The sequence below is a fragment of the Sinocyclocheilus grahami genome, unplaced genomic scaffold (assembly GCF_001515645.1).
Source record: "Sinocyclocheilus grahami isolate Dianchi unplaced genomic scaffold, SAMN03320097.WGS_v1.1 scaffold720.1, whole genome shotgun sequence".
Classification (NCBI taxonomy): Eukaryota; Metazoa; Chordata; class Actinopteri; order Cypriniformes; family Cyprinidae; genus Sinocyclocheilus; species Sinocyclocheilus grahami.
The window spans coordinates 498,204-510,817 of record NW_015505899.1 but is presented as its reverse complement, the minus strand read 5'-3'; the positions used below and the strand labels follow the sequence as shown (position 1 = coordinate 510,817).

At 35.1% G+C, this 12,614-nt stretch overlaps 1 protein-coding gene and 1 long non-coding RNA gene across 2 annotated transcripts in view; one reads left to right on the top strand and one right to left on the bottom strand.

The window, feature by feature from the left end:
• The first annotated feature begins 5,668 nt into the window (after positions 1-5,668).
• Positions 5,669-7,143, top strand: LOC107560325 (uncharacterized). Its single transcript, XR_001605714.1, has 3 exons — positions 5,669-5,726; positions 6,923-7,008; positions 7,085-7,143. It is a non-coding gene; the product is annotated as an uncharacterized lncRNA (long non-coding RNA).
• A 2,366-nt stretch (positions 7,144-9,509) lies between these two features.
• LOC107560316 (matrin-3) overlaps positions 9,510-12,614 on the bottom strand; it is a 28,410-nt gene continuing 25,305 nt past the window's right edge. Inside the window, exon 19 of the mRNA XM_016244460.1 lies at positions 9,510-10,459. Coding sequence (XP_016099946.1) covers positions 10,409-10,459 — 51 coding nt within the window. The 3' untranslated portion in view covers positions 9,510-10,408. The remainder of the gene's footprint in view (positions 10,460-12,614) is intronic.

The window sequence follows — 12,614 nt, the reverse complement described above, 5'->3', positions numbered from 1 at the left end:
GTTTTTTTTTTTATCTCATTCATTTGTAGGCCTTCCCAATTTCTGTTAGCTCATATTAAACTTTTCAAAATGTTATCAAATGTAAAATGTATCACGTCATGTTTTCAAATATGTATAAATCTATGTCATGTATAAAAATAAGTCTTTTTATTATTAAACTGGATAGTAAAAGACTGCAGCTTTTCTGTGGCATTTGATTTTTTATTTTGAGTTTGCAACTGCGCAGTGTTTCTTTAAAAGCTCCTATAAGCATATGGCAGATATGAAAAAAAGCAACCTGCTAACCATGTTTCTTGGGAGTACTTTATCTACCAATCAGATGTTTGGAATAATTACGATTCTATTTTAGTATATTTAGTATATTAAAATGTAATTTATTACTGTGATACAAAACTGAATTTTCAGCACCATTACTCCAGTCTTTAGTGTCACATGATCCTACAGTAATCATTCTAATATGCTTATTGATGCTCAAGAAACATTTCTGATTATCAATGTTACATTTTTATTTTATTTTTTTTATTTTATTGAAACCATGGTACACTACCATTCAAAAGTCTGGGGGAAGATTTTTTAAAAAGATAAATTAATACTTTTTATTCAGCAAGTGCACATTTAATTATTAAATTAAACAGTATAAACATTTATAATGTTACAAAAGATTTATATTCCAAATAAATTACTTCCATCACAGGAATAAATTACATTTAAGTTATTATAAAGTTATTTTAAATTGTAACAATATTTTACAATATTACCATTTTAAGAACATTTTAAAAACCTTAAATTGTTCCAAACCTTTGGCCTGTAGTGTATATTTGTGCTAAACTGATATATTTACTTTAAGAAATGTGAATGTTGATGCTGTTCTGGTTAAATAGTTAATATCCGTGGTCACATTTCCCACACAGAGTTGTGTATTCAGATCTGTTCTGAAAGAGTGCTCTATTCGCTCTCGCACCACAGCTCCAAATTCTACTCCCTGCCTCTGGTGATCATTCGCAGACTTCAGCCTCCTACAGCACAGGTAAAACTCTGAACACTGCAATACTTCAAAAGTACAGTCTCAGCAAATCTTTTGGAGAAAATTATAGCATAGGTCAATTCAGGTTGCTTTTATGCAGATTGTGACTTTATTGCTGTCAGCACATAATGAATCTAGTCTTTTTTTTCTTTTTTTTTTTACCATTTTCGTTTATGTGTGCCTTTTTATTTTTTGCATGAACTTGTGATTTGCAATAGTTGTGGTCAGTGTAATGTTGGTTACTTAAGTATGTTCTTGGGAGTCGGCTCCAAAATAATTTTACATGTGCATATTTTGATGTTTACATTTGTTTGAACTTTAGTGATATGACTAATAATAATATGCTTATGATTTCAGTTAGACAGTGCTTTTTCATACACAGGGTTTCCGCGGGGTCTTAAAAAGTCTTAAAGGGGTCATATGATGCTATTTTAAAGATCATTGTTTTGTGTATTTGGTGTAACAGAATATTTTGGCATGCTTTAATGTTCAAAAAACACATTATTTTTCAAATACTGTACATTATTGTAGGTCCTGTATCCCCCGCCTCTCTCAAACGTGTCGTTTTCAACAAAGCCCCCTTCTTTGACAAGCGCAGTCTGCTCTGATTGGCCAGCTGACCCAGTGCATTGTGATTGGCCGAACACCACAAGCACGCGTCGGAAATGTAACTCCCCTTACCATAATCGCAGCTTCAGCTTTCAAAGTAAATATCAAGTTAATAATGTCGTTAGTTTTACCATCAGTTCAACCCCGAAAGGGGAATAGAGTTGCGTGACAGACACAGTGATGATGCAGTACACAAGCCGTGGTTAAGACAGCTGACGTGCTATGATTTCTGACAGGCAGTTCACTCTCCTGTGATGTGACCCTGTTCCCCTCACACACACACACACGACGCATTACTCTGCGCTGCGCAAAACTCCGCATTTGAACAGTCAATAGCAAATACTTAAACTAATAACAAAACATACTTACCAGTCGCTGATTCAGAAGCGCCAGATTGTCATAGCAAAGTCGGAATTGACCCCTTTTTTTTTTTTTTTTTTTAAATACCCTTTGTGTACAGCCAGCCTTGTACTCTTCAAGGTTCAAAAAACTGTCGTCCATAAAATGCGTCGCACAAATTTGAACATCTGGGTTGTGCTGTTCTGTTGTAAATAAATCTTAACTTAAACTAATCTAATGATTCCTAATTGCATCTACTTCCGGAAGGCCAAATAAAGTGCTTTTGCTTTCGCACTGAAACACACAGCGTCTCCCTGACATGGCTGCATCAACACTACTGCTGTTCCTGAAACCACGCCTTCTTTCTTTGCGTGCCCATTTGGGCGGCATTATGCTAATATTGCCACATAGTGACATAGATATGTGGGGGCGTGTTAGAACGAGCCGTTTTAGGTAGGTGTGGTTGACTCTTTATAAAAAATTTACTTTTATAAAGAATATCTCTTTGGATTTGAGACTTTAGTCTTTGCAACTTTACAGATCTTCTTTATGCACCAAGAGCTTGTAACACTTCAAAGAGAAAGGAAAACTTAAAATCGCATCATATGACCCCTTTAAATTTAGTTGTATCAAATATAAGGTCTTAAAAAGTCTTAAATTGTACAAGAAAGTCTTAATTATGATTTCAAGAGGTCTTAAATTTGGGGACGGAAAGACCAGAATTGCGATATGGCTGAATGTGACGATTAAACTTCAAAAGGCTATGATTTCATTGAATAAACACGAGCGCTGCACTTTCAGAGTCCGGTGCTTCGCTGCTTTGTGTTCTGCCGTTACCGGGAAAACAGTTCTATTTCTACCAAAGGCTCTACCTGCTGGCAGAGAATGAATGAGCATTTTCAATAAAACTGTTGTTTTGTTCAGAGTTCAGAGCAATGCAAAAATTGACCCATGTTTTTACCCTGCAAACAAGCAGAGCTTTAAATGTGAACTGGTGGATCAATAAGAAGACAATGCATTATAAAAATCTAAACACAGGGGTGTGCGATATTTATGGTATGCGATAATATCGTAATTGTTGTTTTAAAGATTATGAGTATATTGCGAAAAGCAAACACACAAAACACAACTACAGAGTGCACGCATACATTAGGTGATGCAGTCTAGTAGGTTAGACTAGTGCGCGTGCGCATTTAGAGTGCATTCTTTCACTGCATGAATCAGTCTAGAATTATCACATAATTTAAGATATGGGGCAGAAAATTTATATATTTATATAATTTCATATTGTTAATATCACACGAAGAGTTTTTTTCCCCTCAAAGTAAGCATGATTACACCCCCATCAGGGAGATGCTAACCAGTTTCACCACCCTCGTCTCATTTGGAGTTTCAAACACATTCCAAAGAGACGTAAATGACCCCCGATGCCGGGCCACGATGGGCCTGGCCGACCAAGCAAACTAACACACACACAAACACACACACACATAAAGACCGTTACTCTATTATACTCTACAAATATATCTGGTATATTGCATGTGATGTTTGTACGTGTCCCTGTTAGATTAGCTGAGTTACCACTCGTTATTTGTATTAGTTAAAGCCTAAACACTGATATTCAGGTGTATGGATGTATCTCTGGTTCAATATATTCTAAATGTTTCTTTCTTGGTATCAATATTATCTGCCCTTTATTCCTCAAACAATGATGTACAGTATGTGATTGTGAAACGCATCATACGATTTTGACTATATTTTGGGTTAAAACTACAGAAATTCCAGACCGGCCATAAAACATGCAAATGTGCCATAAAGGGAAACAAAGGAAGCGTGTTTAAGTTTCAGCCCCTTTTTAAGGTGATTTTTGGATTCTTTGATGATTTTCAAAGGTTGTGGTTAAGTGATGTGAAATACTGCCATTCTTTTTCTATTCTCTCTCTTTTCCTTACTTTGTTTCATTCTGTGTATATGGAAGTGTTTTGCTTAGTTAGATGTTAGATATAGTTTCATTTATTAAATCCCTTATATTCACAACTGATTGTCTCTGTTTGTTGCTCACAATTCGAAGTCAATGAATGTGTGAACCCTTGCTACATTTTGCTAAATTACTGCTAGCACTGCACAAAGAAGGACCGTTTATTCTTCCTTGGCCAGGAAAATAATAGTTCCTTGAATTAATAAATGATTATATTGTCTGCTCGGTGGACGGACAGATCAAATAATTGTAATATTGATTCTGCTACAGTTAATTCGAAGATATAATCTAAATATTTATTATTGATCATAACCAGTTATAGTTAGTCATAAATATTTCCCTTTTTGAGCTATAAAACCCCTACAGTAATATTGATTTAAACAAGTAGTTAATTTTAAGATACTTACGTTTTAGACACCATATTTTCTGTTTTGCGGCAACAGGACTCTGTTTTGTTCCTGAATGAATTAACCGTGTAAATGATTTGGTTAAATCGCAATAACTCACTTATTAACAGTGACTTGCTGCCACCTACTGCCGGTTTTAATTTCACATTTATGGTACCTTTTCATTTTTTAAATAATTTCAAACATCAGTTTTCAATGTTTTATGTTTAAAATATCAAAACATCATTTATGCATTTGTAACTGCAGGTTAAATTATTTAATGTCCCTCATTGTGTGTAAATGCATCTAAATGCCACTTCTAATGCAGCTTCTGTGATTCCTCTGCATTGCAAAGATACATTTTGTTGATACTGATTTAATTTGCTTGGTAATAACCCAAATGCAAGAATTTGACTCAAAAGATGGTGCACAATTTTAGAAAAAATGGCTTAAAGGTAAACATGCCATAAACTTGTTGGAAATTATTAATTTATCTTACTGCTGTGAACTGACCACACAGAATAGGAAGAATATCCAAAAATTCAGGAGTCAGCTGCCCACGGTAGTCCTTAAGATATTAGCACAATAACACACTCAGCAAAATATCATCTAATTATCGTTATCGATAAAATCCCAGAAAAATATTGAGATATAATTTTTTGTCAGTATCGCACACCCCTAATTTATGTTATTTAATTGATATAATAATTTATTTTATTGATAATAATTGTTAAAAATTAATATAATAATACTTTTTACCCATCCATTTTCTTAACAATGGTTTAAAGGCTGAAATGTAAAGTTTATCATTTTATAAAACTTTGTTTTTGTGAAAACTTGTATCTGAACTTTAAATAGTTTTTTACAGTAATCATTTTACAGTTTAATATGGTACTATAGACATTGCCCTACCCTGCTCATATGGTATTAATTTTATTTGTGCAGGTCTTAAAAAAAGTCTTTAAAAGTCTTAAATTTGAGCTTAAAAATCCTGCAGAAACCCTACATACAGAGTAGATCACCATTTTAAAATGTGTATTGATAATGTATATGGATTTTATTTATGTAGAGACCACAGAGGCCTTGCTTGTGCAAAAATGAAAAGCTTGAGGCATATAGTGATTCTGATGACTCTCATAAGTGGTGAGTAAATGTTGCCTGAATACAGCAAAGAACTTTTGAAAGAACTCATCATTGTGTGCATGTAAATGAGAATTGCATTTGACTCATTTTGTTAACGAATTAATAATCAAGTTTTCTCATAGGTGCGTTCGCCGCTCCATTTGTGAAGGGGGAGCAGGCCAAGAAATTTTTACGTCTAAAGAGGCAGTCTGGCTACTGGGACCCCAATTATGCCCAGAACCAATGGGGTTACACCTTACAGGAGCAGGTGAACACTAGCAACACTAGCCTCAGACTGAATGTGTTTGGTAAAGGCTACTTGCATTGATCAGCTGATTATAGTGACTGTATGATGTGATGAGTGAAATGTATGAGTGAAATGGACCTAAAATCATATTTGAAATCTCTAAAAGCTATAGCACTATTTGCATTAATTAAGGTTTTTCTGTAGCCTGGTAAAAAGGTTCTATTTGTTCTCTTTAGAGGTTCTAAGCATGAAATATCATTTTCTGGATTTAGACTAATCCTGGATGTTTGTGTGATGTAGATGTGTTTGTTTGTTCATTTGGAGAAATGTAGCTTTACCTCACTTGCTCAGCAATGTGAATGGGTGCCGTCAGAATGAGAGTACAAACAGCTGATAAAAACAGAACAAAAATCCACAAGTAATCCTCACGGCTCCAGTCCATCAGTTAACATCTTGTGAAGTTAAAAAGCTATGTGTTTGTAGGAGAAACATCCATTGTTCATGCGTTTTATCTCTAAACCATCCCTTCTGGACAAAATATGAGTCCATAATCCATAATGAATTCCTCCATTGAAAAAAATCCATCCCCTATTGTTCTCTTACATCAAAATCCACATGTTTGTATAGAACAGTTTTTGGATTGGTTTAGCTTGTAAGCAGTGCTTTATCTGTGCAAATGTCTCTCCTAATTCAGATAAGACAACTTTTTCGATGGCGAAAGCAATGTTATGCATGAAGGACTTGTATTTTAGCCAATTTGATTGGTTTGTAAAATGTCTTAATAATGCATTTATTTCTCACAAACAGCGTTTCGTGTTACAAGACATTAATTGGTGGACTGGAGTTGTGTGGATTACTTGTGTGATGTTTTTATCAGCTGTTTGGACTCTCATTCTGACGGCACCCATTCACTGCAGAGGATCCTTTGGTGAGCAAGTGATGTGATGCTAAATTTCTCCAAAACTCTTCCCATGAAGTAACAAACTCATCTGCATCTTGGATGTCTTGAGGGTGAGTACATTTAAATTTTTGCGTGAATTATTCCTTCAAGACATAATCAGTCTTACATTTTTAATAGCCTATAGTGAAATGAATGGAAAACTAATTAAAATGTAGTGCAACACATAAAAGAATGAATAAATTAATCTGTTGCTAATGACATTAGGCTAAGTAAGTAATTAGTATCGCTGCGCAGCACTATGTTGTCTATGTGGCAGGCAAATGAATACTGGACTGATTTGAGAACAAATGCACAGTATTACATGGACATGGGAAACCTGGTGTTTGACCGTTCTCTGGCTGAGTGAGTATCCTAAATAGTTTAAATTATGATACTGAGAGCAATTCAAAGGAATTAAATGTCTTCTTTCTCTCCATAGTGAGACCAATAGGCTCTACATGGACATGCTGAGGGATGTAAGAGCACAGCTGGATGCACACACAGGCAAACAGTGATTGATATGGACAAAACCGATTGACTGATTAAGTCAGTGGCGATGGCTGAGGCAGCTTTGCTGATCTGCAGGGTTGTGAGCAGAGCAGCAGCCAAATTTTAGCTGCCGAGTTCTCTCAGAGATTGCTTGCAGCAATGCTTTTCAGCATAGTATAAAATGCTTATACAGACTAGAAGAGCACTTAAAAATAAAATGAAGGAATCATCAATGTATTAATTATTAAATATGTATCCGATAAAGAAAAGTGTTTAGCAAATGCTTTGTGAAAAAAGGCTTAATACAAAGTTTCTTTAAAATTATTGTTCAATTCATTTTATTATTACTATTATTACAAATCAAACAAACTAAATAAATCTATGTTTCTTATAGGCTATTTGAACATTTATTTATTTACATTTTTATTTTTTGTTGGTTTCATTTTTTAAGTGGCACTTACAGCCTTCCACAGATGACACGACATGTCAATCACAGCAACTTATTTTAAACTATTTCGTTTTGACTGACAGTTAACTGTAAAAAAAGCTTCCAGAAATGGCTCATGAGTGGAACAGTAGGTGCTGAATATGAGGGAGGAAGGGAGGTGTTTAAGAGGTCATTTAAAATAAAAAAAACTAATTTTTAACATGGGGAACCTTTTCCTGTATCTTACACATCTGAGAGCTGGAATCATAATCTGGAATGATAATCACATTGCGGAATAATAAAATAATCATGTGACATGATGATTGTGACGCCGTACAACGAAAAGGCATTGTGGATGTGTGCATGTGGGAAAAATTAGGTTTAGAAACAATTTTCAGCAATTCACAGAAAAAAAAAAATTGAAGTAGAAAAGCCAAAATAGTATTTTCTTGTCAAATATACTTAAGTGGCCTAATATTATTCAAGTATTCAGGGCATTTTGTACCATATTGTCAATTAATATGCTGCATCTCAATTACCGTGCGCTAAAAGCGTTAACTTTGCTGATGATGGGAAAGAACACATTTTTGAATATGTAAAAAGACAGCGCAAACGTATTAGGACACTGTCTTGCCATGAAATTGTCTTCTTGATAGCACACACCTCCCTATTGTTGCATTCTCATGTAAGCACTAAGCATCTAACAAAATTTGCCATCATGCTATTTTACTTCAATTTGTGGTATAAGCATATACCATTTTCATGTCTTGATCATCAGATTTATTTAGACTGCAAAGACAACCAGTGGCACTGCATTGGCTTAAACTAACTTAAAGACCAAAATCAGTGGCGGAAAATAAAAAAAGCACAGTTTTAATTTATACTTGAAATTCAATTCAACACAACTTCTGTACTTTATGTGGACTGGCATGTGTTCGCATAGAGCACAAGATAGTAGAGTGTCTCACTGGTCTTGTTGTGCAAGTGTCACAATCGCAACATTACAAAAGGCCAATGAGCATGTACAGTGGGTACGGATGTATATAGAGAATTAGTGGCTTTGGATCTTTGAAATACATTCTGTCATGTTATCAGTGGTAAAACAATCTTTGTTATTTTTCAAACGAAAGACCAGAGAAAATCAACCCAAATTTCTTTGCTGTTGTCTGCAACTTGGACCAGACTTTATGCCAACAGTCAGAAGTCTGGATCTACGGGACTAAATCAAATACAGCTGCTCCATTTCATGCAACCTCTAAGCACACACTTCCTGCATGTTAATGTTTTTATTATGTTTTAGGAAAGCCAAGGTCCACAAGAGGGAGTTTTCTGAGGAGCAGCTGCGTCAAGGTCGCAGTCTTATCGGCATGCAAATGGGAAGCAATCGTGGAGCATCTCAATCTGGCATGGTAGGGTACGGCACCCCACGGCAAATCATGCGGCTTGACTCTCCTCGACACAATGGACATCAGAGCACTCCCTAAACACCATAAAGTTTGATATTTAAAATCTGTACTGGAGCCAAAAGCCAAATCTAGAGCTCCAGTTGTAGGAGGAATGTGTATGTGTGTGTATGTATATATATAAACCGTGGACTGATGCTGCTTACACCAGTCTTTCAATTACACACATTAGTGTTGTCCCTTCACCCACAATGCACCAGTGCTGGCTGTTATTGTCAGGCAAGCTCCAGATCAAGGCCAAAATGTGCAAAAAAAAAACAAAACAATTTAAATTGAATATAGTATCAAAAGGCTAGACTGTATTGCAGATTATTATATTTATTTATTGTGAAGTTTCACGTTTGTATCTGTACCTTTGACAATCAAAATACTTTCCCAATTGTCATGAATGAAATATTTGGCTGTTTAGTTCTGTGTTTCTTGTCTTTATTTTTGTGGTTTGATTTTAAATCCATTTATTTATTAGAAAAATTAAATTAACCATTACATTTTTTTTTTGCTATTTACTAAATGTCTTAGTTTAAATGTATTGGAATGTAGATACATTTGTTTGTTTTTTATTCAGCATTGTTTGACTATTGTAAAGAGAGGACTAGATATTAGTCTCAATATTTAATTGTGTGCACAGATGTCTATCATTTCGATAATTGTTGCAAATATATCTTACTATTCACTGGTAGTTGTTTGTGTTTTTAGAAGGTAAACTCTTCACCAGACCATTTTGTGTTCAAATTGGAATATTGGTTGATATATTTACACAAACGTGAACCACTGTATTCACAAATGTGCCTCTACTTGTACAAATCATTGGACGTTTATTTAATTCTGACCTTCACAGACACAAGCTGCAAGGTATAGTGTATTGGTTTGTGGTAAGATACATTTGTAATGTCTGCTGAACTAACGGATATTTGTACACTCATTCATATAGTTTTGGGGCCAATTTCTTTACAAATAATTGAATACTGTGAGGTTTAAGCATTTTAGATTTCAGTGTTATGTCAAAGTAGACCTGCACTCTCACACACAGTGTATTTCATTACCGGTCATGAACACTGAAGTGGCTTGCATAACTAATGGTAACCTGCTCTTATCAAGGTAGAAATGGAGAAGCTTTCATACTATGCATACAGGTGACAGTAAACAAACATGAGTTTATTTCAAGAGCTTAGAATGTTATCCTTCAGCTGATATACATGTTCGTTCTACTTACTGTTAAACATCCAAACCATCACAATGGCTACACAATTTTGTCCACAAAATCTGCCTCACATACACTCACTCACTCTTGTAACAATTGAACAGAAAGAATATGGAAACTAACTGGAATGAAAACAAATAAAAAACAATGGCTCAAAAGTACAATGTCTTTGTCTTCTTTCACTCAGCCGTCTGGGTGTCCATCTGCCTCTTCCACCACTTCAGCATGTTTAAGCTGAAAATCAAAACAATATGTAAGTTCATCCACACAACCAGGACAAGAGGCATAGGATGCATGTCGTGTCATTGGCTGGGTGATTAGATGCCAGCTTGTGCCATGCAGAGTTTCGTCGTTGAAAATCATCAATGGCACACCATATGACACTGATCTGTACTAGTCATAATTTTGTCCTACATATTCCTTAACAGAATAAAAAAAAAAAAAGCACTATTAAAAGGATGGGTTATTCAAAAATGAACTCATCCTCAGGACATGCAAGATGTAAGTGACCTTTTTTTCTTTAGTAATATAGAGTAAAGGAGGTATTTAGCTGAAACCGTAGTCCTTGGTGATTCATAAAATGCAAGTCTATGGCTGCCATCACTTTGAGAGTCAAAAAGCATATACAGGCAAATTAATACCCGTGGCTCCTGATGATATATTGAGTTCTTATAAAGTGAAATGATCAGTCTGTACAATAAACTGAACATAATTTACAACATTATCTGTAATCCAGAGCCTCAAGAAAACGGGGAAGTCCACTTCTTTTTCGCAAACTGGTTCTTTCAGACAATTTGTGTCGATGAACTGGTTCAAATAACCGATTCCCCAGTATATGTAATCAAGCAATGACTACATATATACGCAATTATATTACTAAAGCACCCAATAATGATGCAAAACGTGGCTGTTTATAATGTTGTAAATAATGTCTCTTGCACAGACCGATCGTTTTGCTGCATAAGACCTCAATATATTGTGAGGAGCCACAAGTTAAAAAGCTTCTTTTAAGTGATCATATGAGAAACCAAATTTCTCTTGATCTTTTGATACACAACAGGTGTTTGTATGCTTAATACATCCTGCAAGTTTCATGACTTCAAATGGCTTCATCGTCAATTAAAAAGCATTTATGAATGATTAATTCCTCAACGAAACACTATAGTATTTATAATTATGGTCTATTAATTAGCAGAAATAAAATGAAATGTTACATTAAACAGCATTCCAGCAAAAATTCCAGTCAGCATAATCAAAGCTTTATTAGCATGTACAGTAGGCTATTATATACAAAAGTATTCAGAACGTTAAGTAAAGAGATTGAAATGAAGGGAAAAAAAGTAATATAAACGAATATAAAAATATAACCTATTTTATATTATGCACTTTATGTAACATTTATTCATGATAAACTTCATTTGAATGCTGACTATTGCACGTAATACAGCCCGGTAGACAAGGCCTATGGTTAATATAATGATTTAATAATGTAATAATTTCTTAATTCAAAATAAAATATTAAATGAATCCATCTCTGATAATCCCATGTTGCTATGGTCACACAGGTTTGTTTACGCATTAAACTCGTGGCCACGAGAAAAATATGTTGTTCCCTCAACATAGCATCTCGAGGCCACAACATAAGGATGCCGTTACCTCGACAAAATTATCTTGTGACCACAACATAATATCACGTTCCCACGAGTAAATATGACATTCCCTCAAATTAATATCTCGTGGCCACGTTCCCACGAGTTATGTCTTGGCCATGACAAAACTAAGTGAACCGACCATATCACCTCCCGGGCATCGAAGGCCAGCAAATATAACAGCAAATCTTCATTTTTGGGTGAACTATCCCTTTAATTATTTTAATATGCATCAGCAATTTTCTGCATTAAACTCACAATATAGCCAATCACAGACTTATCTGGCCAATTAGAGGTGTTTTATTTGGTCAAAATTCACTCACCCCTGAAAACAGTTTTTAAATGGGTGGTTGATTGCGATTTCACTTTTTTAATGTTAGTTAGTGTGTAATGTTGCTGTTTGAGCATAAACGATATCTGCAAAGTTACGAAGCTGAAAGCTCAATGCAAATGGAGATATCGTCTTTTAAAATTCTGGCAGTTTAATGCCTACAAAAACGGCTGGTAGGGACTACAACAAGTTACTTCCCGGGTTCGTGACATCACAAACCCTGATAAACCCCGCCCTCGGGAAAAGGCAGCAAAGGGGGTGAGGCCATGCTGCGCTGCTTTAGAGAAGAGGAAGAGAAAACTAGAGGTGCACATAAAAATCTATTCATATATGAATCGCGATTCTGTCTTCTAACGATTCTAATGGATTCACAAGTTTCAAAATCAATGTTCTAAAGCAGCGGTTCTGT